Source organism: Somniosus microcephalus, chromosome 26, assembly GCF_052327205.1.
Source record: "Somniosus microcephalus isolate GS21.2 chromosome 26, FLI_Smic_1.0, whole genome shotgun sequence".
In the NCBI taxonomy this organism is placed as follows: Eukaryota; Metazoa; Chordata; class Chondrichthyes; order Squaliformes; family Somniosidae; genus Somniosus; species Somniosus microcephalus.
The window spans coordinates 41,934,193-41,960,803 of NC_141012.1; the positions used below are offsets into that span (position 1 = coordinate 41,934,193).

General features: G+C 49.3%; 1 protein-coding gene across 1 annotated transcript in view; it reads left to right on the plus strand.

The window, feature by feature from the left end:
• The window catches only part of fez1 (fasciculation and elongation protein zeta 1 (zygin I)), a 77,896-nt gene that overhangs the window by 17,462 nt on the left and 33,823 nt on the right, over positions 1–26,611 (plus strand). The window contains exon 2 of the mRNA XM_085968099.1: positions 3,213–3,312. Within this exon, the coding sequence (XP_085824225.1) occupies positions 3,213–3,312 (100 nt within the window). The remainder of the gene's footprint in view (positions 1–3,212; positions 3,313–26,611) is intronic.

The window sequence follows — 26,611 nt, forward strand, 5'->3', positions numbered from 1 at the left end:
TGATTTGTTTTCAAAGGGACAGACTTGTGACGTTGCCTACCTTGATGAGGAGCCACGCAGAGAAACATAATGATTGTTCTTGTTGCTGAGTTGGAGATGCCCAAGGACTTTTTCAAGAGGCTTTGCATCTTGTAGCTGGAGTCTGTGCATCGCACCGAGGTCAGGCCCTCAGATGTAATAAACAAGGACTTGGCTAGCAATTTGATGATATAAAATTCCCAGTAGCAAGAGATTTTTTTCTAAACTTTGGTCAATGCTGAAGACACAAACGGGGCCTGAGGCAGATGGTTAATTGGTAATGTGTCCATGTTTAATTTACCAATTTTCTAAGTATTCTTAGTGGATTGGAAAGAGAACCAAGGGATGTCAGCTGTAACAAAACAGAAAATGCTGGAAATACTCAGCAGGTCAGGCAGCATCTGTGGAGAGAGAAACAGAGTTCACATTTCAGATCGTCTGGCAAAAGGTCATCGACCTGAAACTCTGTTTCTCTCTCCACAGATACTGGCTGACCTGCTGAGCATTTCCAGCATTTTCTGTTTTTATTTTAGATGTCCAGCATCTGCAGTATTTTGCTTTTGTATAGAAACATAGAAGATAGGAGCAGGAGTCGGCCATTCGGCCCTTCGAGCCTGTTCCACCATTCAACGAGATCATGGCTGATCATCCAAATTCAGTACCCGGTCCCTGCTTTCTCCCCATATCCCTTGATCCCTTTAGCCTTAAGAAATATATCCAACTCCTTCTTGAACATATTTAATGAATTGGCCTCCACTGCCTTCTGTGGTAGAGAATTCCACAGGTTCACCACTCTCTGGGTGAAGAAATTCCTCCTCATCTCTGTCCTAAATGGCTTACCCCTTATCCTTAGACTTTGACCCCTGGTTCTGGACTCCCCGACCGTCGGGAACATCCTTCCTGCATCTAGTCTGTCTAGTCCTGTTAGAATTTTATAAGTTTCAATGAGATCCCCTCTCATTCTTCTAAACTCAGCGAGTATAAGCCCAATCGACCCAATCTCTGCTCATACATCATTCCTGCCATCCCAGGTATCAGTCTGGTGAATCTTCGCTGAACATCCTTCCTCAGATAAGGCGACCAAAACTGCACACAATACTTAAGGTGTGGTCTCACCAAGGCCCTGTACAACTGCAGGATTGTCTACAGCAGTCTTTGTAGAATACCCTGCAAGGTTTGACTAGAAATGGGCAGGAGTCCACTAGCCATGTCTGTGCAGTTGTCAAGAGGTTTGCGAATATGTGACAACTACAGCAGCATCTTCAGTCTTTCTAGGCACTGGTGTCTCTGCAGCTACATCCTCTTGGCCATTGTGTCAGCTGTGGGTCTGTTATATTGAGGGTCAACAGACCAGGGACATAGTTGTGATAAAACATCACCAGCAAGGTGCCAGCTAAAAATCACTAGCTATACACACCTTAGAAACATTAGATATTGAGCTTGAGGAGGTAACATTGGGTGAATCACCATGTACAAAGGGTGGTGGCAGAGGAGAAGCAGGTAATTGCATCCTGGGGATAGCATGGTCCCTTCCACGGTTGTGCTATCTATTGATTCGGACCTCACAGAGCCTACGTATAAAATGGGATTGCTGCCTCAGCAGGATTGTCTACAGCAGTCTTTGTAGAATACCCTGCAAGGTCTGACTAGGAATGGGCAGGAGTCCACTAGCCATGCCTGTGCAGTTGTCAAGAGGTTTGCGAATACGTGACAACTACAGCAGCATCTTCAGTCTTTCTAGGCACTGGTGTCTCTGCAGCTACATCCTCTTGGCCATTGTGTCTGGCTTCTGACCTTGATTATAGGTTGTTCTCCTCCATCTCCATGGTTTGTACTCTATCTACAGCAAAACAGTGGAGTGTGCAGCAGATGACAATGATATTGGAGTCACTGGGAAAGGGAGCAGGCTTTACTGTAAGGTGGCCCCAATCTGACAGGATAAGTAGGCACTGCTTGATGTAAGAAAACTACTGAGCACTTGGTTTGAGTATAAAACAAGGCTTTAATCAACTGTTTCACAACCATGAGATTCTAGTTACATCACTAGTTCCTGGTTACAGAAACATCCTGAGCAAGCTGGGCCCACGCCTGAGTATTTATACTTTCCTTGGACGGCGCCACCAGCTGGCCGCCCAGTGTTATCTCATGAGTCATTTCTACGTGAATGGTAAGATTCATGACACTGCTTCCGATGCCAATATTGATCCTGGTAGCTGTGGTGGCCTTGTTGTATCTGCACTCTGCACCTGTCTGTGGCTGCAATAAAAGTTCCATGTATCAGGGTTGAAGAGGGTAGCCTTGTTCTCTGAGGAACCATTCTCTGCACCTTCCAAAAAGCTAGATACAGATGATTGTTTTAAAATGAAAACTTCATGGCTTCTGGCTGGGAAGTGGGCATTGACCTGCATGATACAGTGTTGGTGGTCTTTGATCAATGGCATATTGATGAAGGAGCGCTCCTTTTTGTACATGTAGACCATTATATTGTACCTACAAGTCTGCATAGCCACATGGGTGCCATCAATAACCCCGGTTACTTTGACAAATCCAGAATTGTAGTGAAATTATAATGAGTTGGAGAGGTATAGAGCATAGCTGACAGAGTTGGAGAGGTAGAGTGGAGTTGGGAGAGTTGGAGAGGTATAGAGGGTAGTTGGGAGAGTTGGAGAGGTATAGAGCATAGCTGACAGAGTTGGAGAGGTAGAGTGGAGTTGGAGAGGTATAGAGGGGAGTTGGGAGAGTTGGAGAGGTATAGAGGGTAGTTGGGAGAGTTGGAGAGGTATAGAGCAGACTTGGGAGAGATGGAGAGGAAGAGCGGGTAGTTGGGAGAGTTGGAGAGGAAGAGCGGGTAGTTGGGAGAGTTATAGAGTGGAGTTGAGAGAGATGGAGAGGTAAAGCTGGATAAATGGCTATGTTGTCTGTGAGCTGTTTACACCTAATCTTTCCTCATGTTTGTACCCAAGACCCTTGTGTCCCATAACACCTTTGGATTGACACTGGACAGGCACGGACATGTTTCTGTCAGTCAAGGGATTCATCAGATAAAGGTGCTGATTGTTGGCTGTGGAAACTTGTTCCCCCAGATGCTGCTCCAGTGTGCAGTCACAAAGGGCACTTGTACTCCAAGCATGAGGCTGGGCCGTAGGGAGGGGCTGCGTGCAGCTGACAGCTAACAATGACTTTTCTCATTCCAGAATCTGGGATGCTCTGACTGACAACTACATAACGAGCGCGGCTGAGGACTGGAGGACAGCGCGGCTGCAGGAGCTCAACATGAATCTCTCCAACATAGAGGTAACGTTGAAGCCATGGCTGAGGCAACACTTACACTATCGTCAACGCTTGGGGCGGGAAGCATTTTCAGAACAAAAAGGAATTCAATACATGCTAATTAAATCTTTCTGGCTAGCCTAGAACTGGGCTTATTTTATGTTCCATATCCTTTCCTAGCTGCTCTTCCATCAAAGAGATCCTTTGATGAAGGATAGACAATACATGCACAATGATAGCCCCTGGATCGGTTTGTTCGTGCAGTGATCAGGAGCTGTCATCATTTAAAGGAGTAATCTTAGCTCAGTGGTAGACTCTCGCTTCTGAGTCAGAAAGTCATGGGTTCAAGCCCCAATTCAGAGACCTTCAGTGCACTCTCGGAGGCACCGTCCTTCAGATGAGATGATAAGCTGAGGCCCCGTCTGCCCTCTCGGGTGGATGTGAAAGATCCCACAATACTATTTGAAGAAGAGCAGTGGTGTTTCCCCCCCCTCCAGTGTCCTGGCCAATGTTTAACTCCCAACCAACACCAAAGAAAAAACAGATGACCTGGCCATTTATTTCATTGCTGTTTGTGGGAGCTTGCTGTGCACAAATTGGCTGCCGTGTTTCCTACATTACAACAGTGGCTACATTTCAAAAGTACTTCATTGGCTGGAAAGTGCTTTGTGGCGACCTGCGCTCGTGAAGAGCTCGATATAAATGCAGGTTCTTCCTTTATGTTCTTTATAATCAACAATGGATCCTCAAAGTTCTAATTAGAGAAAGCTCTATGCTCACTGGTGCCTCTCAGACTTGTATTTTAAGCTTTGACCTGTTGCTCAAGTTCCCCTGATAGCCTGTTGGGAAAAGGCATTATGTAATGAGGCACTAAGCCCTACAGTTCAGAAGGTCCCAGGTTTAGTTTCAGGTCTGTAGTTAATTAGCTGGTCTCAGCCCAGTGTGAATGAAAGGGCGCTACAACAGGTTTTAACGCCTCCAGGACGGGGCTCGTTAGCTTTGCAGGGCAGGATCCTCGCCTCCGAGTGAATCCGCTGCCGCTGGACCAAGAAGGCGAGGCTGTCCTGCAGTGCAGCACCTACTACAGCACCAGAAGAGATGGGGCGAGCCTTCAAGGGGGCAGAATGCCCTCCCCCCCCCCCCCCCCCCCCCCCCAGTGACTACAGCAACTTCAGCACTGAAGGTCTCAGTCTGAACCGAGGCCTTCAGCAGCTACGCATTTGGGGCCATTATGGAGGGAGAGGAGGCTGCTCTTAGGCCATTCTCCCTCCACCCAGCAGCCTCGAGGGACTACCTCCAATAGCCAAGGGCCTAGCACCACTCTTCCCCTGGCGGCTCCTGGGTTCAGTGGAAACAGCAGTGCCAACAAGGGAAAATGGGGTGGGGGAGGGGGGTAAAGCGACCACCAGCGGCCTTCCCAGCAGGCAAAGGATGAGGAAAGTTAAAGTGCGGGTGGGGAAGTGACAGTAGGCCTCACTGTCCCATTTTCCCACTGTTTCCATCACTATCCCGGCTGATCTGGGGAGAGAACAAAAGAGAAGTGAAGAGACATTAAGAGGTATTCAAAACGAGATGAGATGGTGATAGGACAAGTGGAGTTTTTTTCTCTCCCACATGGCAGCTGTCTCCCATTCTGCCAGTGCATTTCACACCTAATCTAGAGCTGTCTTTTGTCTCCACTTGTCCCATCACCACCTCGTCTCGTTTTGAATACCACTTAATGTCTCTTCACTTCTCTTTTGTTCTCTCCCAGCCTGGCCTCTTAATCTATTTCATTTCCTGTGCTTTTTCAGCCTTGACAAAGGGTTTGACCCGAAACGTTGACTCTATTTTCTCTCCACGGATGTTGCCTGGCCTGCTGAGTTTTTCCAGCATTTTCTGTTATCTTGCATTTATGTAGCGCCTTCCACGACCTCGGGACATCCCAAAGTGCTTTACAGCCAATTAAGTACTTTTGAAGGGCAATCACTGTTGTAATGTAGGAAAACGCGGCAGCCAATTTGCACACAGCGAGCTCCCACAAATAGCTGATAATCTGTTTGTACAGCCCCTGTTGCTTCCTCAGCTCAGATCAAGTAAAAAACAGCCCAGACTGGCAATCAAACCTGGCACCTTGCTAGACTCACCTGAGGGCTGCTTCAGACTCACCTGAGGGCTGCTTCAGACTCACCTGAGGGCTGCTTCAGACTCACCTGAGGGTCGCTTCAGACTCACCTGAGGGTCGCTTCAGACTCACCGAGGGTCGCTTCAGACTCACCGAGGGTCGCTTCAGACTCACCGAGGGTCGCTTCAGGCTCACCGAGGGTCGCTTCAGGCTCACCGAGGGCCGCTTCAGACTCACCGAGGGCCGCTTCAGACTCACCGAGGGCCGCTTCAGACTCACCGAGGGCCGCTTCAGACTCACCGAGGGCCGCTTCAGACTCACCGAGGGCCGCTTCAGACTCACCGAGGGTCGCTTCAGGCTCACCGAGGGTCGCTTCAGTTTTCAGTGCTGAGGTAAAACGGGCAATATCAGATCAGCCGCCATTATACACCCCGCCTGATTTACCCTTCCGTTGCCGATTCCGCTGGCATTCACCGGCAGAAGTTAAACTTCCCCCCCAGTAGTTGCGGGCAGTGAAGTTCCAACTTAGCCAGTGGGGAAGTGGTGTTGCTCTGTGTTGTAGTAACTGGCCGTTCAACCATTATCTGCCCCACCTATGACAGAGACTGTAGGTCCCGCATTGGACTCATCAGTCACCTGAGAACTCATTTTTAATGCGGAAGCAAGTCATCCTCGGTTGCGAGGGACTGCCTAAGAAGAAGAAGAGTAACTGGCCATGGAACTTGATTTAATTTCGAACTCCCCCAACCAAATCATTGCAGGATTATAAATGAACATTTATCTGTACCAATCTGCTGCTTCCTGCTAAGCCCCAGCATCGGTGAGAGACCTCGCACTTCAGCTGATCCAAGTGGCTGGTCTATATTTAAAGTGTCAAGAAATCAAGAAGGTAGAGATTCCGGCTAGAGCTGAGAAATGTTAAAATCGACTGTTCCTCAGCACCTGAATAAATTATGCGAATGAGACCAAATAACAAAAATGTATTAAATGGTCTGTACCAGCCGACAGGAGGGGTATAATTATGGTCCATATTCCACACGTGAGAGGTATAACCATAGTCCGTAATCCCTATATGAGTGTTGTAACCATGGCTTATAACCTCCACACAATGGATATAAACAGTTTGTAAATCCCACACAAGGTGTATAAATACATTCGGTAACTCTCACTTATAAAATTCTAACAGGACTAGACAGACTAGATGTAGGAAGGATGTTCCCGATGGCCGGGGAGTCCAGAACCAGGGGTCACAGTCTAAGGATAAGGGGTAAGCCATTTAGGACAGAGATGAGGAGGAATTTCTTCACCCAGAGAGTGGTGAACCTGTGGAATTCTCTACCACAGAAGGCAGTTGAGGCCAATTCATTAAATATATTCAAGAAGGAGTTAGATATATTTCTTAAGGCTAAGGGGATCAAGGGATATGGGGAGAAGGCAGGGACCGGGTACTGAATTTGGATGATCAGCCTTGATCGCATTGAATGGCGGAGCAGGCTCGAGGGGCCGAATGGCCGACTCCTGCTCATATCGTCTATGTTTCTATGAGCAATTTGCACAGTCTGTAACCTCCGCACTATATTTACAGGCCGATGAGCAATGTTCCTGCTAAGCCGCGCGGGCACGCAGCTGGTCTGGAGGTCCCGCGCAGGCCACTCACCGGCTTTTACATTGAAGAAACCGCGCATGCCCGAAAATTTGAATGGGCTGCGCAGCCAATTAATGGGACCACGCACGAAAAGGAAATAGAGCGATTTTGCTTTTGTAGCTGGGAGAGGGCACTTCGTTTGCCCCCCGACGGTTTTGCGAGCGCGATCTCTCAGATCCAGGGGATTGTACACCTCCGAGATGTTGCTGGGATTGACTGGGTCTTGCACACCCTGCGGTGAGACTCTCAGTTTCCACAACCCAGAGGTTCTCTCCTCTCGTGCTAGTTAGCACTCTGCTCAGTGCTGAAGAGGAAGCACCGGACATTGAATCGAAACACTCTCCACAGCACCAGAGAGATGACTCCACAATGAAGTGATATACGATCTGAGGTTGATGCCTTTTCTCACTGGTGCACGTTACTGTATTGCCCGCCCGCCCGCAGTAACTGATCCTAAAAACAGCAGACTGCTTCACATTCTTACACTTCCAGTTTCCATGTGTCTTTCAGATCCCCAAAACAGCAATCTCTGCCTCACATTAGCTGATCGGCAATGTATTCTCTGATAGATTTACCAGAGAAGCCTCCTCTTTATATTGAGTGTCGAACAAACACCAACATTTTACATACTTTTGTAGCAAAATATTTAAATAAGGCAATGTTTTATATTATAATAATCTCTGCTGGCATTACTCAGTATAACGTTTATATCAAGTAAGTAACTGAGTGCTATATTCAGTGATATGCAGTGCCTTATATCTGTAAAATAATTATAATCCACGGTGTATTGTGGGTATAGCCCTCCTATAGATATATAATAATTCGCTATATGTTACTAGAAATGATCCTCCCACATGCATTGTGTGTTATTGGATGTAAACTATCATACAGTAAGGCACTGTTGGGGTGAAATTACACGGCGCGCAACATTCACTGTTAACGTGTAATGTGTTTGAACTTCGGTTGCCTGCCTAAATCTGGAATATAAAGCTAGTATTATTAATGGTGAGCATGAAACTACCGGATTGTCGTAAAAACCCATCTGGTTCACTAATGTCCTTTAGGGAAGGAAATCTGCCATCCTTACCCGGTCTGGCCTATATGTGACTGCAGACCCACAGCAATGTGGTTGACTCTTAACTGCCCTCTGAAATGGCCTAGCAAGCCACTCAGTTGTAACCTAACCGCTACAAGAAACAATAATAAGAATAAAACCGGACGGACCACCCGGCATCGACTTCGGCACCGGCTTCGGACACGACAACGACACACCCAGCCCAGTCAACCCTGCAACGTCCTCCTCACCAACATCTGGGGACTTGTGCCAAAATTGGGAGAGCTGTCCCACAGACTAGTCAAGCAACAGCCTGACATAGTCATACTCACAGAATCATACCTTTCAGCCAATGTCCGAGACTCCTCCAACCGGCAGGACAGACCCACCAGAGGTGGCGGCACAGTTGGAGGGAGTGACCCTGGGAGTCCTCAACATTGACTCTGGACCACATGAAGTCTCATGGCATTAGGTCAAGCATGGACAAGGAAACCTCCTGCTGATTACCACCTACTGCCCTCCCTCAGCTGATGAATCAATACTCTTCCATGTTGAACACCACTTGCAAGAAGCACTGGGAGTAGCAAGGGCACAGAATGTACTCTGGGTGGGGGAATTCAATGTCCATCACCAAGAGTGGCTCGGTAGCACCACTACTGACCGAGCTGGCCAAGTCCTGAAGGACATAGCTGCCAGACTGGAGTAACGTGGAGTGTGTATCTCAGTACAGCGCTGCTGATGAGGCCCAAGGGAACACATCAGGCTGTTGTGGGGAGGGGTGAATTTGTTATGTGATTGTAAAATGAGATGGATACGTTTCTGGATAAGCTTATGATTTATTTTTCTTAAAGGTTCATATTTTTTATGCGTTATCGGTTTATTCTCGGGAATATGTCGTGGGACGGACGAGTAAGTGTCACGGCAGTTATACGCCAACAAAATGTTTTTTGCTGTGAAGTGATAGGAGGATAACAAATACAGAAAAGAACCAATTAAAAAGCAGTAAAACAGACTAGACACAATTAACCAACGAGGAAGCACGTTTATAATAGATATAAGAAATGTTTTATATGTTAGAGGTAAATATGAATAGAATTATAAATGTAGCTGGATATATTGTGTGTAATGTGCACACAATATTACTCATGGTACAGTTCTGCCTGAGTTCCTATAGTAGAGCCTTTACAACAGTGAAATATCAATATAAATTATGAATCTAAATTTTGCATCGGAAAGTGACAAAGTCTATCCCTGGAAATGAATCGGTGTCACTCGCTCATAAGCAAGTCAATATTTCTCTGTAAAAGGAGATGCATTTTATATTGAATTACGCTTGATGGGAGCTGACCCTAAGGACACTCGTACTTTAACATTTTCAAGTAATTGAAAATTTCGAACTGTCCTTCTCGACAATATATTGGCAGAACCATCCTGAAACCAATCAACACAGCCCCTCCGATCGCAGGTCAATGCGATGCAGATTTAAGAATGGGACAAGCCACAGCAATGTTGCGTTCAAACCTCGCGCATTGTTTTATCAGCAGCATTTTTGTTTTAATGCGGCAAAATTAAAGTCCATCTGTTCCTGGTCTTAAAAAAACAGAAATTGTAATTCAGGAGAATTTACCCCAAAACAGGTTAGAAGGCGGAACTCGCTACCACAAGGAGTGTTTGAGGCAAATATCGTAGATGCATTTAAGGGGAGGCTAGATAAACACGTGAGGGAGAAAGGAATAGAAGGTTATGCTGTTAGGGTGAGATGAAGAGGGGTGGGAGGAGGCTCGTGTGGAGCATAAACACCGGCACAGGCCAGTTGGGTCGAATGGCCTGTTTCTGTGCTGTAAATTCTTTGTAATATGTCATTTAAAAATGTATGCAGTATTCATCTGACACATTGTAAATCTACTCTCATTCATGGGCACCCAATCACCAACCCCAAGGTAAAGAACTTCTTGAATTCCTCGCAGAGATTTAACAGAGGGTCCTATGTTCTGGTGTTTATCTGGTGTCAGCTGTGGCTCAGTTGATAGCACGCTCGCCTCTGAGTCAGAAGGTTGTGGGTTCACAGTCCCACTCCAGGGACTCGAGCACATAAAGCTAGGCTGACACTCCAGTGCTGCACTGTCAGAGGTGCCATCTTTCGGATGAGATGTTAAACCGAGGCCTCGTCTGCTTTCTCATGTGGATGTAAAAGATCCCATGGCACTATTTCGAAGAAGAGCAGGGGAGTTATCCCTGGTATCCTGGTCAATATTTATCTCTCAACCAAAAAAAACAGATTATCTGGTTATTATCACATTGCTATTTGAGGAATCTTGCTGTGTGCAAATTGGCTGCCGCGTTTCCCACATTACAACAGTGACTACACTTCAAATAGTACTTCATTGGTTGTAAAGCACTTTGAGACGTCTGGTGGTCGTGAAAGGCGCTATAGAAATGCAAGTCTTTCTTTTCTGGCGACCAGCTTCATGTAACAAGTGAAATTCTTTCCTTCTCAGCTGTCTCTGTCTCTTGAGACCACAGCAAGTGCCAGTTCCATTGCATGTTACCACATCCGGAGTTATCAGCTCCGGAGCCAGTGTCTGGAGATTGTGCACAAAATGAAATGAAAGTTGTAGATTTCCGAGAATTGAATGGGGAGATTTAAATGGATGGAGCGTGGTGGAGTTTTGGAGAGCACGGTGGCATAGTGGTTAGCACTGTTGCCTCACAGCGCCAGGGACCCGGGTTCGAATCTGGCCTCGGGCAACTGTCTGTGTGGAGTTTGCACATTCTCCCCGTGTTTGCGTGGGTTTCCTCCGGGTGCTCCGGTTTCCTCCCACAGTCCAAAGATGTGCGGGTTAGGTTGATTGGCTATGATAAAAAAAAAATTGACCCTTAGTGTTAGGGGGATTAAATACGTGGGGTTACGGGGATCGGGTGGGATATGTGTCGGTGTAGGCTCGATGGGCCGAAATGGCCTCTATCTGCACTGTGGGGTTTCTGTGATTCTGTGTGATTTTCGGAATGAGTCACTCTAGGGCCAGCCCAATCTATTGTAAACAAAGCTACAACCATCTAATTGGCTTTTCAGAAGATGTGGGAAAGAGAAGATGACAAGAAATTATTACAGAGTCACTGGTTCCCAGTGAGGAGAAAGACGGCCTTTCAGACAAGTATTAAACATAGCGGAATGTCTGATTATCTCATGTCTGTGGGGTTCCCCACTCTCCAATTCGCCTGGAGTCTCCAGGAATTGAAGACTAATCTCCAGGTCACTGCTGCGAGCAACCCGGGAGAAAAATCGTAGGGGCTTTAAAAAAATATGTGCATTTTTTTCATCTTTTGAACACTTCTGTTTTTTTAGTTATAAAAGGATTCGAGATGGGAAAAAAGTTGTTTGGATGATTCTTGACTGCAAATCAATCAGCTACCGATGAGTGTTCGCTTTCCAATTCCATGGGACAGCGGAGTCCTGCGAGGTTGGACGTGTTGGGTGGCCAATGGCGCGAGTGTGGGGGGCGAGGTGGTTGGAGGCAGGAGGTCACGTGACAATACCTCCAGGGATGCATCCAACCAGAGTTGGCAACTCTACAGGGCTGCCCTCATCAATTCCCTGCCTCCTGCTTGGGGCATTACCACTGAATTTACGGCGCAGGGGCGCAAACTACTTCGGGGCGCTAAAAGTAGTGCCCCAGGGGGCACCACCAAATGTTTCCCCCTTGGAGTTTAGAGGGACATCACTGTCTCTGGGACTTTACTTTGGGAAGTGCATACATTTGCTCACTTGACCTTGTTGGTGTGTCAGGGTCAGATGGAGTTCCACTATACTGGCACTCGAGGTGGTTTCAGCTGTTAAAGATAGAGGATGTGTTCAGTAATGGCTGAAGTGAGGCCTGAAAGCTGGTGTAGCCAGTTACTTCACAATCGGTATTGGCCCAGCTAACTTCAGCTACTGCAACAATGACCTTCCCTCCATCATAAGGTCAGAAGTGGGGCTGTTCACTAATGATTGCACAGTGCTCAGTTCCACTCTCAACTCCTCGGATAATGAAGCAGTGCTTGCCCGCATGTAGCAAGACCTGGACAGCATTCAGGCTTGGGCTGATAAGTGGCAAGTAACATTCGTGCCACACAAGTGCCAGGCAATGACCCTCTTCAACAAAAGTGGAGACAAAATTACACAAGATTGGGGTAATGTATTAGCATAGATTAAGGATTGGTTAACAGAGAGTAGGAATAAACGGGTCATTTTCGGGTTGGCAGGCTGTAACTAGTGGGGTACCGCAAGGATCAGTGCTTGGGCCCCAGCTATTCACAATCTATATCAATGACTTAGATGAGGGGACCGAGTGTAATGTATCCAAGTTTGCTGATGATACAAATATAGGAAAATAAGCTGTGAGGAGGATGCAAAGGGATATAGACAGGTTAAGTGATTGGGCAAGAACATGGCAGATGGAGTATAATGTGGAGAAATGTGACGTTATCCACTTTGGTAGGAAAAATAAAAAAGAATATTTTTTCAAAAGGTGCGAGACGAGGAAATGTTGGTGTTCAGAGGGACCTGGGTGTCCTTGTACACGAATCACTGAAAGTTAATGTGCCGGTACAGCAAGCAATTAGGAAAGCAAATGGTATGTTAGCTTTAGTGGTGAATCTTTGGAATTCTCTACCCCAGAGGGCTGTGGAGGCTCAGTCGTTGAGTATATTCAAGACAGAGATCGATAGATTTTTGAATATTAAGGGAATCAAGGGATATGGGGATAGTGCAGAAAAGTGGCGTTGAGGTAGAAGATCAGCCATGATCTTATTGAATGGCAGAGCAGGCTCGAATGGCCGACTCCTGCTCCTATTTCTTATGTTCTTACTTAGGCCTTGAAATGGATTCTCAGTTTGCAAATGTCCATCTGCGATTCCTTCATCTGCTACTGTAGAATTAACGGGTTAAAGCCGCCATAAAAATAACAGAACAAATTTTCATCGGAACACGTCAAGCATTTGTCCGCTAGTCTCCCGCGACGTAATTCCAAGGCCTCGGTGTTCACCAATCCGTTCTGTGTAAAAACTCTAATGGATTTTTTGTGTAATATCGGAACTTCTCACTGCAGGTAGAAAAAGACACAAGTACTGCCACAGATCAGGGGATAGAACTGGGACAAGTACTTTTGGTAAACAAACACTTGCCATTTTGAAATACCAAAACATTGAGTGAAAAACTTCACACCTTGTGGTAGCTATTGCCATTTTAAGTATTGATTTTCTTCCCTCATGGGAACCTATTTTTAAAAATTAATTCTTGGGATGTGGCATTGCTGGCAAGGACAACATGATTTGCCCTGAACCGAGTGGCTTGCTGGGCCATTTCAGAGGATAGTTTAGAGTCAACCACGTTGGTGAGAGACTAGAGTCAAAAACCAACCAGACTGGGTGAGGACAGCAGGTTTCCTTCATATTCGTGAACCGGTTGGATGGTCACTTTTACTGGTACCAGCTTTTTATTTCCAGAATTTATAAGCTGAATTCAAATTCATAGGCCTAGAAATTCAGTTGGCTGCGCCAGCCGTTAGCGCCTTAGGAGGAGCAGATCTCGAGCGCTAGGCGCTTAGCGCCCGGGCGCAGCGCGATCTGCGCCTCGCCCCAACTTCAGTAGACATTTAGCGCCAGCGCAAAGTCTTTGCGTGCGCTCATCTGCGCGCGCAGATCATGACGTCATTTCGTCGTGCAACGCCCTTTGTGCGCCCGGAACCGGAACTTCACTCGCGCCGCCCCATTGTGCGCCGGGCGGCCCTAATGACTGTTGAGTGGAACGGTACACAGCTGAGGTGGGCCGCGGGGAGCGCAAATTAAAGGGCACTTACCCTGCACTATAAAGGGCAGCCATTTTGCAGCATTCACTCTTGTGCAACGGATTTTTGGAGAGAGACCAAGGAAGAGAGCTTACTGCTTTGGCCCAACACTAGGACAGGTATTTTTGGCTTCAGGCCAGAGCTTTGCAATTATCTTTGCCTTCAGTGTTTGCCAGCATATTATGGGGGCTGCATTGGGTGCCAACGCTGAGTTTCAGCATTATGTTGGAAGGGCTTACAGACGCCGTGAGAGAGTGGCAGCCCTGGCTAGATGCAGAGGGGGCAACAGGCGTCGCCAAGGGAGGCCTTACCCACCCAGGGTATACCGCCAGCAGTTCTCCTATCTCAACATGTCTGCCGCGCAGTGTGTTAGGAGGCTGCGATTCAGAAGGGAGGTGGTTGCAGACATCTGCCAGCTGCTTCAGAGATCTGCGTCCACAGCTGATGCGCAGGACGTCTCTGTCGGTGGCAGTGAAGGTGACGGTGGCTCTCAACTTCTATGCCACCGGCTCCTTCCAATCCGCTGCTGGGGACATCGCTAACATCTCCCAGTTCGCCGTGCATTGCTGCATCCGCCAGGTGACCAATGCCCTTTTCAGAAGGAGACGTCAATTCATCTCCTTCCCCATGACCCTGGACAAGCAGCAGCAGCGTGCAGTGGGATTTGCAAGAATAGCGGGCTTCCCCATGGTGCAGGGCGCCATTGACTGCACGCATGTGGCTTTGCGGGCACCTCTGGAGCATGCCGAGGATTACCGCAACCGGAAGGGCTACCATTCCCTCAACGTACAGCTGGTGTGTGACCACAGGCAGCGCATCCTAGTTGTCAATGCCCGCTTTCCAGGCAGCAGCCACGATGCCTTTATCCTGCGACAGACAACTGTGGCTGACATGTTCCAGGCACAGCCTCACCCAAGAGGATGGCTTATCGGGGACAAAGGCTATCCTTTGTGTACCTGGCTCATGACCCCGCTCCGCGCGCCCACGACCCCTGCTGAAGAGGCATACAACGAGAGCCATCAAGCGACCAGGAACCTCATCGAACAAACAATCGGCGTCCTGAAGCAACGGTTCCGCTGTCTGGATCGCTCCGGGGGAGCCCTCCAGTATTCGCAGGAGCGAGTCTCCCAATTCGGCGTCGTTTGCTGCATGCTGCACAACCTGGCTATCTGCAGGACTCAGGCACTGCCACCTCACGTTGGACCACCACCTCAGGAGGAGGAGCATGAGGAGGAGGAGGAGTACCAGCCCAGGAGGGAGGCAGAAGGTCCAAGGGCCGCCCGTCGGCGGCTTATTGAACGTCACTTCTAGGCCCCCTGTCAGGGAATGGCTTGTGCCAATGAAAGAACATGATTGCAGCCGCTCCGCAAGCCCTCAGCCGGTTAAGGCAACAAACACTTCAAAGATCAAACATGGACAATGTGAATAAATAAAATGGTTTATTGTACAAACTCAGGGCCCTTCCCACATGAAAACCAAAAACACACGAAATCCCCCAAAAAAACACACACACATGACTCACTCCCACAACCTGGGGAGGATTAGCAAAAGATGTAAACAAAAATGGCCTTCATCCTCGGCCTTCACAAAACACCCTTTCCAAAAAACAAAACATTTGGACACGCCCTCTACTTTGTGGCCTGCGAGGGCGATGCCTTCTGCAAAGTTTGGCGGCCCCTGCACGCCCTGCTGCTCCTCCTCAAAGTGAGGCCAGTGGCTGCTGCAAGGCTGGGGGAAGGCTCCTGAGGGGCACATGTCGTGACGGCAGATGCCCTTGGGGGTCGGCCTAGACGAGGTCTGGCCCTCGAGGGGCCGGCTGGTGAATGCTGCAGCTGTGGCTGGGCAGCATCAGTCGCTGCAGCAGCTCGTGGCAGCTCCACTGGGGGAGTGGCAGTGGCGGCTGGAGGAATGGGGGCAAGCTGGCGGATGGCAGGCGCTCGCTGGTCGCCTGAGACACTGGCACTCGCCCGGGCCAGCACTGCAGCATGCGCAGCAATCTGCCGAGGGACAGACCGCTGTGCTGCTGCAGCGCGGCGGGTGCCCTGGCGATGCCTGGCTGACACAGCGAGTGTGGCAGCAGTGAGTGCCCGTGTTGCCCTGTTCTGTGACCGCATCAGAGTAGCCAGTGACTGTACGGCACCACTGATCACCTGGCCAGTCGCTGCCTGAGCTGCCCCGAATTCCGCCCGACTCGCTGCCTGATCTGCCCCGAATTCCGCCAAACTGGTGGCCTGTGAGGCCCCGAATTCGGTCACACTCCGAGACAGGGACTCGATGGCCTCAGGCATCCATGCCACTACCCCCATGAGCTCCGTGTGCCGGCGCTCCGAGTCCGCGGACATGTCCTCGAGGAGGCGCATCTCCTCGGCGTTGACCGTCTCCGGACTGGAGGCCGGACTCTCCCTCTGGGGAGAAGGCCGCCGAGCTGGCCGACCCTTCCTGCGTTGCTGGACGCCGCTGGGCCCAGCAATTGGACTCCCCTCCGACCCTTCCCCCCCTCTGGGGAGAAGGCCGCTGAGCTTCCACCCCCCTCCCGCGTTTCTGCAGGCCGCTGGTCCCAGGAGCTACACTCCCCTCCGACACTTCCCCCAGGCTCCCCTCCAGGGAAGACGTGTCCCCTACATTGGCATGGCTTGCCGCGGCTGAGGGTTCCCCTGATGGGCCGCCTTCCTCTTGCTCCTCCTCCTCCTCCTCTTCTGAGGGGCTGTCACTGGCAACTTCAGGGACCTCCTCCTCACCATCTGAAAGCAGGAAGGCACAAGAGTAGCTTTAGAGTGAGGAGAGGGCGTCAGCGAGGGATGCATGAGTGGTGGCATTCAGCGCATTGGTCGGACAGTGGCAAAGGATGTAGATCTGATGCGCAAGTGGGACGAGAGAGGTCCAAAAGGTGATGTCCTTACCATTGGTGCCCAGAACAGGGTCGGCATCTCCAGATGCAACAGGGCCAATCACCCGGGCACCCATGATGCGCTCCACGTGCTGTTGCAGCTCGGTGAGCTGCTGGATCTGGGGTCCGCCTCCCCTGGTCTCAGTCCGGCTCCTCTTCTTATTGGCCAGCTTGGCCTGCAAGAGAAAGGACGGCCTCTAAGTACAGTGTGTAGCCCTGATCTTGTGTGCACTGCCTCCCATGGTGGAATAGCCTGGCCAGTGTGTAGCCCTGATCTTGTGTGCACTGCCTCCCATGGTGGAATAGCCTGGCCAGTGTGTTAAGTGCACAATGTGCAATTGATGTTCATGACTGTCCCATAGCTGCTGCATGAGGGCTGGCCATTAGGGCTTTCAGGTCCCTTTGCCCATAATGTGAGGTGCACATGCAAGGATAAGGAGGACACTGGAAAGGGTACTCACCCTGACAATCCTGGTGAGGTCATTTAGCTTTTTGCGGCATTGTACAGAGCTCCTGGGGACCTCACTGTTGGATGTCACCCTGGTGGCGACATGCCTCCAGGCTTTCCGGTAGACGCGGGCCGCCGGCTTCTTCCCATTGTCCGGAAACAAAATATGGCGTCTCTTCTCCACAGCGCCAACCAGCACCCTCAGATCATGCTCTGAGAAGCGCTGCGCTCGTTCACGGGCCTTCTCCATCCTTTCAGGCGCTATTTGGGTCCAACAGCAGTGTTCAGGCCTAGCTGGAGGGCTGCAGTGTCCAGGGCGCGGCAGCAGACTAACTCGACCCTTCCCCCTTAAGAGCTGGCCGGCGCCAGGGTGTCTGCTGTCAATCAAGAAATGGCCGCACCTGCGCTGCGCCCGGCCTCGGCGGTATCGCTCAGCAACGCCGGCTTAGCGCCTAAAGAGAGCCGTGCATCGCCAGCTTTAGCGCTCGAGCAAACTCTTAGGGCGAAGCTAATGAATATCGGTGAAGTGGCCTCGAATTTGCGCCGGGCGCAAACTTTAGCGGCCGCCCGACTTTACCGCCCCAAAAGTGGCTATAATGAATTTCTAGGCCATAGAGTTTTACAGCACAGAAACAGGCCATTCGGCCCAACAGAGCCATGTTGGTGTTTATGCTCCACACGAGCCTCCTCCCACCCTACTTCATCTCCTCTCATCAACATATCATTCTACTCCTTTCTCCCTCATATAGTTATCTAGCTTTCCTTAAGGGGGAGGAAGATCGAGTTTGGCCACCAGAGGATTGTGGCCGGCCTGAGGACCAGCGGAGGGCGGGGGGAGGGAGGGAACATCACATCGGGGCTTACCACCATAGGATCGTGGCCGGCCTCAAGATCATCGGCGGGGAAGCGGGGGGAAGAACATTGCGGGGCCTCAGGATTATCAATGGGGGGTGGGGGGGGGGAGATTCCGGGAAGGTGATCACAGGTCTCGTGAGGGGGCCTCCGATCGCAGAGGGTGGGTTAGGCAGGGATCCTGGATCCAGGAGGTAGGTATAAAGCCACTTACCTCCTCGATCCAGCAGTCCCCGCCTTGCTGTAACTGCCGGGTTTTACGAATTGTGTGAAACCCGTTCACATGCAGTTAAAAAACAAAACTGAGGTTAAAAAAGAGGCTTCCAGCCTCATTATAATATTTAAATTGACATCCCGCCCCCTGGGAGCAGGTTGGCTGCCCGCCACCCCCCATCCCGCCTCCGTCAAAACCGGAAGTGGGCGAGTTGGAGGCAGGTTCAGGTCGGAAATCTTATTTTTAACAATTTAACTGCCCCCACGCTCCAAACTCACCTGTTTTTTTTAGATTAAAATTCCCCCCATACAGTCATCCAGCACAGAAGGAGGCCATTTGGCCCATCGTGCCTGTGCCGGCTCTTTGAAAGAGCTCTCCAATTAATCCCGCTCCCCTGCTCTTTCCCCACAGCCCTGCAAACTTTTCCTTTTCAAGTACAGATCCAATTCCCCATTGAAGTTACTATTGAATCTGCTTCCACCTCCCCTTCAGGCAGTGCACTCCAGATCATCATACCTCGCTGTGTCAAAATAATTCTCCTCATCTCCCCGCTGGTTCTTTGGCCGATTATCTTAAATCTGTGTCCTCTGGCTATTGAAGCTCACTTGGGCTTTAATTGCTCTTCACTCGGTCTCTCACTGGAAGTTTAGCCTAAGGAGCTCAAGTGGAGCACTGGATTAACACACGACTTCTTCCTCTTTTGTTCTGCCAGATTTCTCCCTTCCCTTCTCCTCTGCTGAAGATGTTGACACCTTGCTTGATTAAAGCTGAGCAGGTGTTAGCCCCCCCCCCCCACAGTACTTGGCCAAATTGCCTTTCTTTATGTGAGAGCTATTCAACTGCAAAGGGCATCACAGCCCAATCCTGTCCTCACCTGACATCCGTTTAAACCGCTGTAATTATATATATTCTATATATATCTATAAATATATATAATTACATATGTAATTATGTATTAAAAGTAAACCCCATGCACGTTATTTATCAGCAGCCATAGCATCTTCTGCACCTCAAATACGAGCATAGACTGCATTACAGCACTAAGACGCTGCGTCGCTCCCGCCTGTGCTGCAATGGAAGCTGTCAGATCATCCATCACACGCGCCACAGGTCTGGGTCGCCACGGTCTCTCTGGGAGTCCACCATCCTTTGCAGACTGGAAATGATGGGCTCCAAGGTGTGCGCAGAGCCTTGTGCAATGTTGGAGGCGGACTCCTCCACGCTCCTTACCATTGCCGAGAGGCTCTCGGGCACCCTTGCCATTGCACCTATCATCTCCGTGTGCATGCCCATCACCCTTCTTCTAAAGGCCTCCCCATCGATGTCCTCATCTGAGTCCTGAGCAGCAGAACTCGCGTGCGAACTCGCCCTCCGGGGAGCTGGCCCCCGAGCTACCTTTTCCCCCCTGGCCTTGCTGAAGCCCACTCGTCCCCGGTGCCTCACCCTGTGCAGATCCCACTACTATACTAGCCTCTAAAGAACGCGTAGCGCCAGTGTCTGAGCTGGTGCCTGTGGGTGAGAGATGCAGTGACGCGGTGTGTTATTCCTCCTCCTCTTCTCTCGCCTCGCTCTCTATGGTGCCCTCGGGGACAGGCTGCTCCAGTGCTTGCTCATTATCTGAAAGTATAAAGGCACAAGAATCGGGTTAAGGTGAGCAGAGGGCGGGCAGGAAGGGAGAAATGCATGTATACATCATGATTAGCTGGAAAGTGCGAAACACTTGTGGGATGAGGGGGAAGTGGGATGTGAAAAGAAGGAGTAGGGATGAACATACTGTTGTTGTCCCCAACGGGGCCAACCCTGCGCGCCCACCACCTGGTGCCCAATAATCTGCAGCACTCGAGTCTCCAGCGCAGACAATGGTTGGGTGTCAGCTTGTCCCCCGCCTGTGCGCTCCTGCTCCCTCCTGTTGTGAGCCACCTTGGCCTGCAAGAGAAAGGAAAGTGTGTGAGTGAGTGTGGAGCAATGTGTTTGGGTGATGTGCCTGCCATAGTTGAATATCTGTCACTGTGTGCAAGGTGTGAGATGCGGGTGTGAGTGTTGGTAGGTGGAGATTGTTGGTGGGTGAGTGCTGGGGGGTGTGGTGCTTTGGGCAGTGTGTGAAGACTGTGGTTCAAATGGCGGTATGTAGCATTTGTTGAAGCATTCACTCACCCTGACCACCCGAGTGAGGTCGTTAAGTTTCTTCCTGCACTGTGTGTGGGTCCTGTGGACCACAGTGCTGCCCGAGATGTGCTGCGCTACCTCACATGGTGCGGAAGGCTTGCGGTGGGGGCCTCCTGCCACTTGCCGGGTACAGCACCGCCTTCCATCTCTCCACAGCGAACGCCAATGCCTCCAATGCGTGATCGCAGAATCTGCAAGCTCTCTCCCCGGGGATCTGCCATGGGTACAGCTGCTTCAGTCCGCCGGCTCCTTCGCCTTGACCTGCTCCTGCTTGCTGAGGCAGCTACACAGCCAGCAGTGCTGAGAATTAGGTTCTGCAGCATCAATGAACCTCCCCTTTAAGAACTGGAAATAGCCTGTAGCAGTGATTACTTGCGATTAGACGGCACGCAATTTTGGTCCACCCTTTGAGTGTAACGCCAATGAGCTTGGGCTTTAAGGCTCGAATTAGCACTCCAAGCATTTCTTTGAGCAGTGAGAATGAATTTTGCGTGCAGTCTAAAGCATTAGCGCCTGGCGCTAATTCTCCAACTTTTCGAATGATACTTCCCATTCCTGGGCTATAATGAATTTCTAGCCCTAGGAACTTTAGACTAAGACGAAAGAAGTGAACACAGCTAGAATAATTTACACCAAGGGTAATAGAGATGTGAAATGAGTTATCAGGGACGGCCAATGAAGGGGAGAGCGTAAATGAGCTCGAGTCAATTCAGAGGGAATTCAGACAGAACTATTTCACACAAAGATTAATGAACACATGAAGGCTGATTTTCAACTTGCTACCCGTTATAGAAACAGCTCAAATCAGATTACAATTCAGCTTTAGTTCTTTTGATGCTGCCATTGATGGTATTCACTGGTTATCATCTCGTCCATCGGATCGGGTCAGTGAGGCTTTAACCAACCACACAACAAACATGTGCATTTCACAGGGCAAGGGGTGGGGTGGGTTTGAATTTCCACAGGGGATTCTCCCGCTCATCCGCCTAACTTTGGGGGACGTTCCACACGAGACCCCGGAGAGAACAAAGTCCTGGTGGACAGGCAGGAGAAGCCCTGATAATCCAAGGCTGCGAATTTCCTCGGAGCTGCTCCCTCTCTGCTGCTGTAACTTTGGGGAAAGAGCGGCGGCCACGCCACCTACACGCGTTCACTGGGGTTTCCGTCACACTTCCCGCAAAGTTACGGCAGTGGACCGGGAGCAGCTCCAAGGAAGTTCCCAACCAAGGCTGAGTCCAAGGAGTCAAACTCAATATGGAGTTGTTGGGGGGGGGGGGGGACACAGTGATGCCTTTAACTTATTTCGTAAATATTAATATTTAGTAGATGTGCCAGTGACAGAACTGCAGTTTTCCCTTTTATTATAATGACACGTTTGATCTTTCAATAGAATCTATTTCAACTACTAGTTATGCATTTGATACTTGAACACTTGGTTTGCTCTGTTGTTGACGCCAAGTCTTTGAGATCTGGAGCTGGACTCATCACCTTGCTGACAATTTTCAAAAAAAGGGCATTTCTATTTCTGCTTTCCTCATTTCACAAATCATTGAAGGTGGCAGGACAAATTGCGGTGGCTGTTAAAAAGGCACACGGAATCCTTGGCTTTATTAATAGAGGCCTAGTGTACAAAAGTTATGCTAAACCGTTATTAATCACTGGTTGGGCCCTGGCTGGAGTATTGTGGCCAATTCTGGGCACCACACTTTATGAACGATCGCTACGCCTTCAGAGAGGACGCAGAGGAGATTTACCAGAATGGTACCAGGAATGAGGGACTTCAGTTATGTAGAGAGACTGGAGACATTCAGGTTGTTCTCCTTGGAGCAGAGAAGGTTAAGAGGAGATTTGATAGAGGTGTTCAAAATCATGAAGGGTTTTGATAGAGTAAATAAGGAGAAACTGTTTCCAGTGGCAGAAGGGTCGGTAACCAGAGGACACAGGTTTGAGGTAATTGGCAAAAAAAAGGGGGATATGAGGAAAAAATATATTTACGCAGAGATTTGTTATGATCTGGATTGCCCTGTTTGAAAGAGTGGTGGAAGCAGATTCAACAGTAACTTTCGAAAGGGAATTGGATAAATACTGGAAAAGGAAAAATTTGCAGGGCTACGGGGAACGAGCAGGGGGAGTGGGACTAATTGGAGAGCTCTTTCAAAGAGCCGGCACAGGCACGACGGGCCAAATGGCCGCCTCCTGTGCTGTGTCATCTGATAGATGGCATCTCTGACAATGGAATGCTCTCTCAATACTACACTGAGTGTCAGCTTAGATTGTCAGCGCAAGGCCTAGGCTGCGATTTCGCCTACCGAGGCAGGCTCAGTATGGCCGAGGTAGGTGGCGGGTTGCGACCTCGCTCCTGGCTCCAGCCCGCTCTGTGAGAAGAATTTTCTGTTGATTGGGCTTGTTAAGCCCACCCTGCAAGGTTCCTGGCCAATTACAAGGAAGCGGGTCTGATTACGTCATTTGATGATGCATCATCAGCCGGTTTCCTTAAAGGGGCCATGTCCACAATCTTTTCGACATTTGTGCTGAGTGTTCTACAGCATTGAGGTGCTGCAAACACTGACGAGCACTGCACAGAAGTGCACGGCTGTACCCAGGCTCTCCCATGACTCCCACCATGTGCTTATGGAGGGAGTCACAGCACGCAGGGAGGTTCTCTTCCCTTCCAATGGGCAGGAGAGACCTCCCCAGGACACCAACGCAGCCTGGTTGCTCATTCCAGAGGAGGTCACAAGCAGGGATGGCATCAGGAAGACCAGGCTGCAGTGGTGTAAACCTTTTGATGATCTCAGTAGATCATAAAACGTTACTGCCATGCCACACTCAACCTCATCCTGCTGTGCCACTCATCACATCCCCATCACTCTGCCTTCCCTACCCTACTCCTGCACATCCTTACTCACACCAACTTACCTTGCACCTCCACCCATCCCTCTCTATCTACATTATCACTTCCCCATCTCACTAGCCACCCTCACACTCACCCTCATCCTACTGCAAGCAGACCAACTAACTATACACAAGGGTAGGCACTTGAGAGGTTTAGCCAGTGTCCATGTGAAGTTTCTGGTACTGTGCTGTCAAATATTGAAATTTTTATTTTCAGCACTGCATTTTTGGACAGATTTGTATGCACCTTTTTAAGTGGCTTAGTGAGTTGCAGTGAATGGTGATGGTACCCCTCGCAATGACGATAAGTGTGAAAGGAATGGCTTGGACATTGTAGGGATGCTTTATGGTGTTGGTGTGGGGTGGTGTCAACCTGGCGCATCATGTGGCAGCCAGGGTGTACAGCATCAAGTAAAGTAAATTTGGCCATGGTGAGGCCATCCCTGGTGTCCCGGGCAACAATGTGGTCGGGTTCTGATGCCCTGTGTCCTGTGCAGCAGCAGTTGATTGCGGAGAAAGTTGGTGTTGTTGGTGCTGCTGGTGTGCCTGGTGATGTAGGTGTTGGGGCTAATCGTGGCGGGATTCTGAGGACCAAGGTGAGATAGTTTCAAGTGCACTGATGCTGATCATTTTGCCTGAGTACTTTGTATGAGGAAGAAAGGATTAGACGGTTATGTTGCTAGGGTGAGGTGGGAGGAGGCTCGAATGGAGCATAAACACGGGCATGGACCTGGTTCTGTGCTGTAAAACTCTGTACTAATATAGACCCACTAGAGTGTTAAATATCTGAGATGCAGAGCAACTTATTTTTAGATTTTTTTTATTATTGCAAATTAAATCAGATTGTCACTTTCCAAATGACGGCAGTGGGATTGTATTTGAAAGGACACATTGTCCTGTGAGGAAATGCAGAGCGCGGGGCTGAAGGCAGATGATTCCCAACCTCACTGAGGCCAGCTGTGCTGCCCCTGCACATGGTACGAGGGCCACGCCAATTAGCATAGAATTTAATTAACACAAAATTAGCATAAAGCCTACCAGAAGGTGGCCTTCCAGAGACTCTCCAGCACCAGTTGTCACCGGAGTGCACTTGGGAACAGACAGAGACGCCTCTATATTCTGACTGGAATCTGAGCGACAGAGAAGCGCCTAAAGAGCTGCACTTTGGGATCCCCGGTTTAAGGCAAGTCTGAACATTGGTGGTTTAATATAAACTTGTCACCGATGCGCTAACAATGAACTTGGACCAGGGCCAATCTGTACATCTGTGTAGATCCCAGTTTAGATTCAGCCTCAGTCTCAGTCACTGGGTTTAACACAGTCTTGCGATCTGATGCAGTGCTGCCGTGTTTACGCTGTTGACTGTTAGTCGGCACCTTTTGAAGCCAGCAATCTGTAGATGTGCAAATTGTCTGGCTGAATGTGCTCACTGAATGATGCGTCTACCTGCGTTTCACTGCAATTCGCAGGTCCTATGTGATTCTCTGGGAGGTGATCGTTTTCCTCACATACCTCATTTCTTCACATTGCACTAGCTCCAGAACAGATCAGCCTGCAGTGTGCTTCACATTTGGAGTGTTACAGAACACTGACTTTATTCTGATGATCAAAGGTCGGAGTAAGACAACTGTAAAGTCCGTCTGTGCTCACTGACTGACTGATAAATGGGGGATCAGTCTCTCTTTCTTTCTCGCGGTGATGCCCCTGTAGCTCTGTGAACTACTTTTAATTTTAATTGTGAACATGTATATGCCGGATTCAAATAGTCTACCTTTCTCACACAAGCTGGTTGACAACATGGGCGCAGTCCTGTTCATTCAGTTTCCACCAGTATTGCGAAAGCACCGTAACAAAATATCCCCTCAACAGTTACCGAAAGACTTGCATTTATGTAGCGCCTTTGACGATCTCGGGACATCTCAAAGCGTTTTACAGTACTGTACTTTTGAAGTGTAGTCACTGTTGTAATGTAGGAAACGCGGCAGCTAATTTGTGCAGAGCAAGATCCCATAAATAGCCATGTGATAATGACCAGATTTTTTTTTTTTGAGTTGTTGATTGAGGGATAAATATTGGCCAGTTCACCGGTGAGAACGCCCCTGCTCTTCTGCCAAATAGTGGCACGGGATCTTTTCTGTCCACCTGAGAGGGCAGACAAGGCCTCGGTTTAACGTCTCATCCGAAAGACGGCACCTCGGACAGTGCAGCACTCCCTCAGCACTGCACTGGAGTGTCGGCCTAGATTTTGTGCACCACTCTCTGGAGTGGGACTTGAACCCACGACCTTCTGACTCCGAGGCGAGAGCGCTGCCACTGACTCACGGCTACATAAGTTGCTACAGAAGGGCACCAGTGATGCTAACACATTTTCCTTTAGCGTTATTACATTAGGTTAGAGATCAGTGCTCTAGAAACAGCACACCATAGGTTGGATGTGTAACAGAATTTGCAGTAGTTACACTGATTGCAAACATTGGGATATCGTTCGTCCTGGGCCGTAGTTTAATGGAAAAGAAAATCGAGCTGAGGGCAAAATAGGCGGCCAATTGGCTACCACCCGTTTTGTGTTACTGCCCAAGATTAAAATATACCCCATTCAGCTTTTAGTGAATTCAAGTGGAAAGATTGAATGTGAAAAACAAAAGATCACTGTAAACGCCCAGCAGATTAGTGAACTCCGAATGGTTTCAAATTGGTTTAGCTCACACTAACACCTGTCACGAAGGCCCCATTTATATCCCAGTGGGAGTGGCCCAGTGATGTAAATGGGCTGCGGTTGTTCTGAATTCTCCCCGTGTGCGCTGCAGGGCAGGATTGGAGCTCCGTCAGCGACCCTGGAACTGCAGCTCATGAGCCAGGTGTGGACTCGAGCCCCCTCTCTCTCTCTCTCTGTAAAGTCACTTTTGCAACTTGGTGAATTTTTGCTGTGGATTTTTCCTCGGGGAAGTTAGAAAGAATTTCTTTACACAGAGGGTGGTTAGAATGTGGAATTCTGTCACAAATAAATCAGCTAGTTGCTTCAGAAACATTAAAGGTTATGGGGAGTGAACGAGGGAGTGGGATTAAATTGGGTAGCCTGGATTTCCCAACGGTTTAGATCCGAATGCTTATTGTTGGGTTTTATTACGCTGTTTACATCCAATTTTCTGCTCATTTGCATAGCTTCCGGTACAGGGATGAATGGGTGCAGAGAGCACACCACTGCTGGGAGTGGAATATTGCATTAAAAT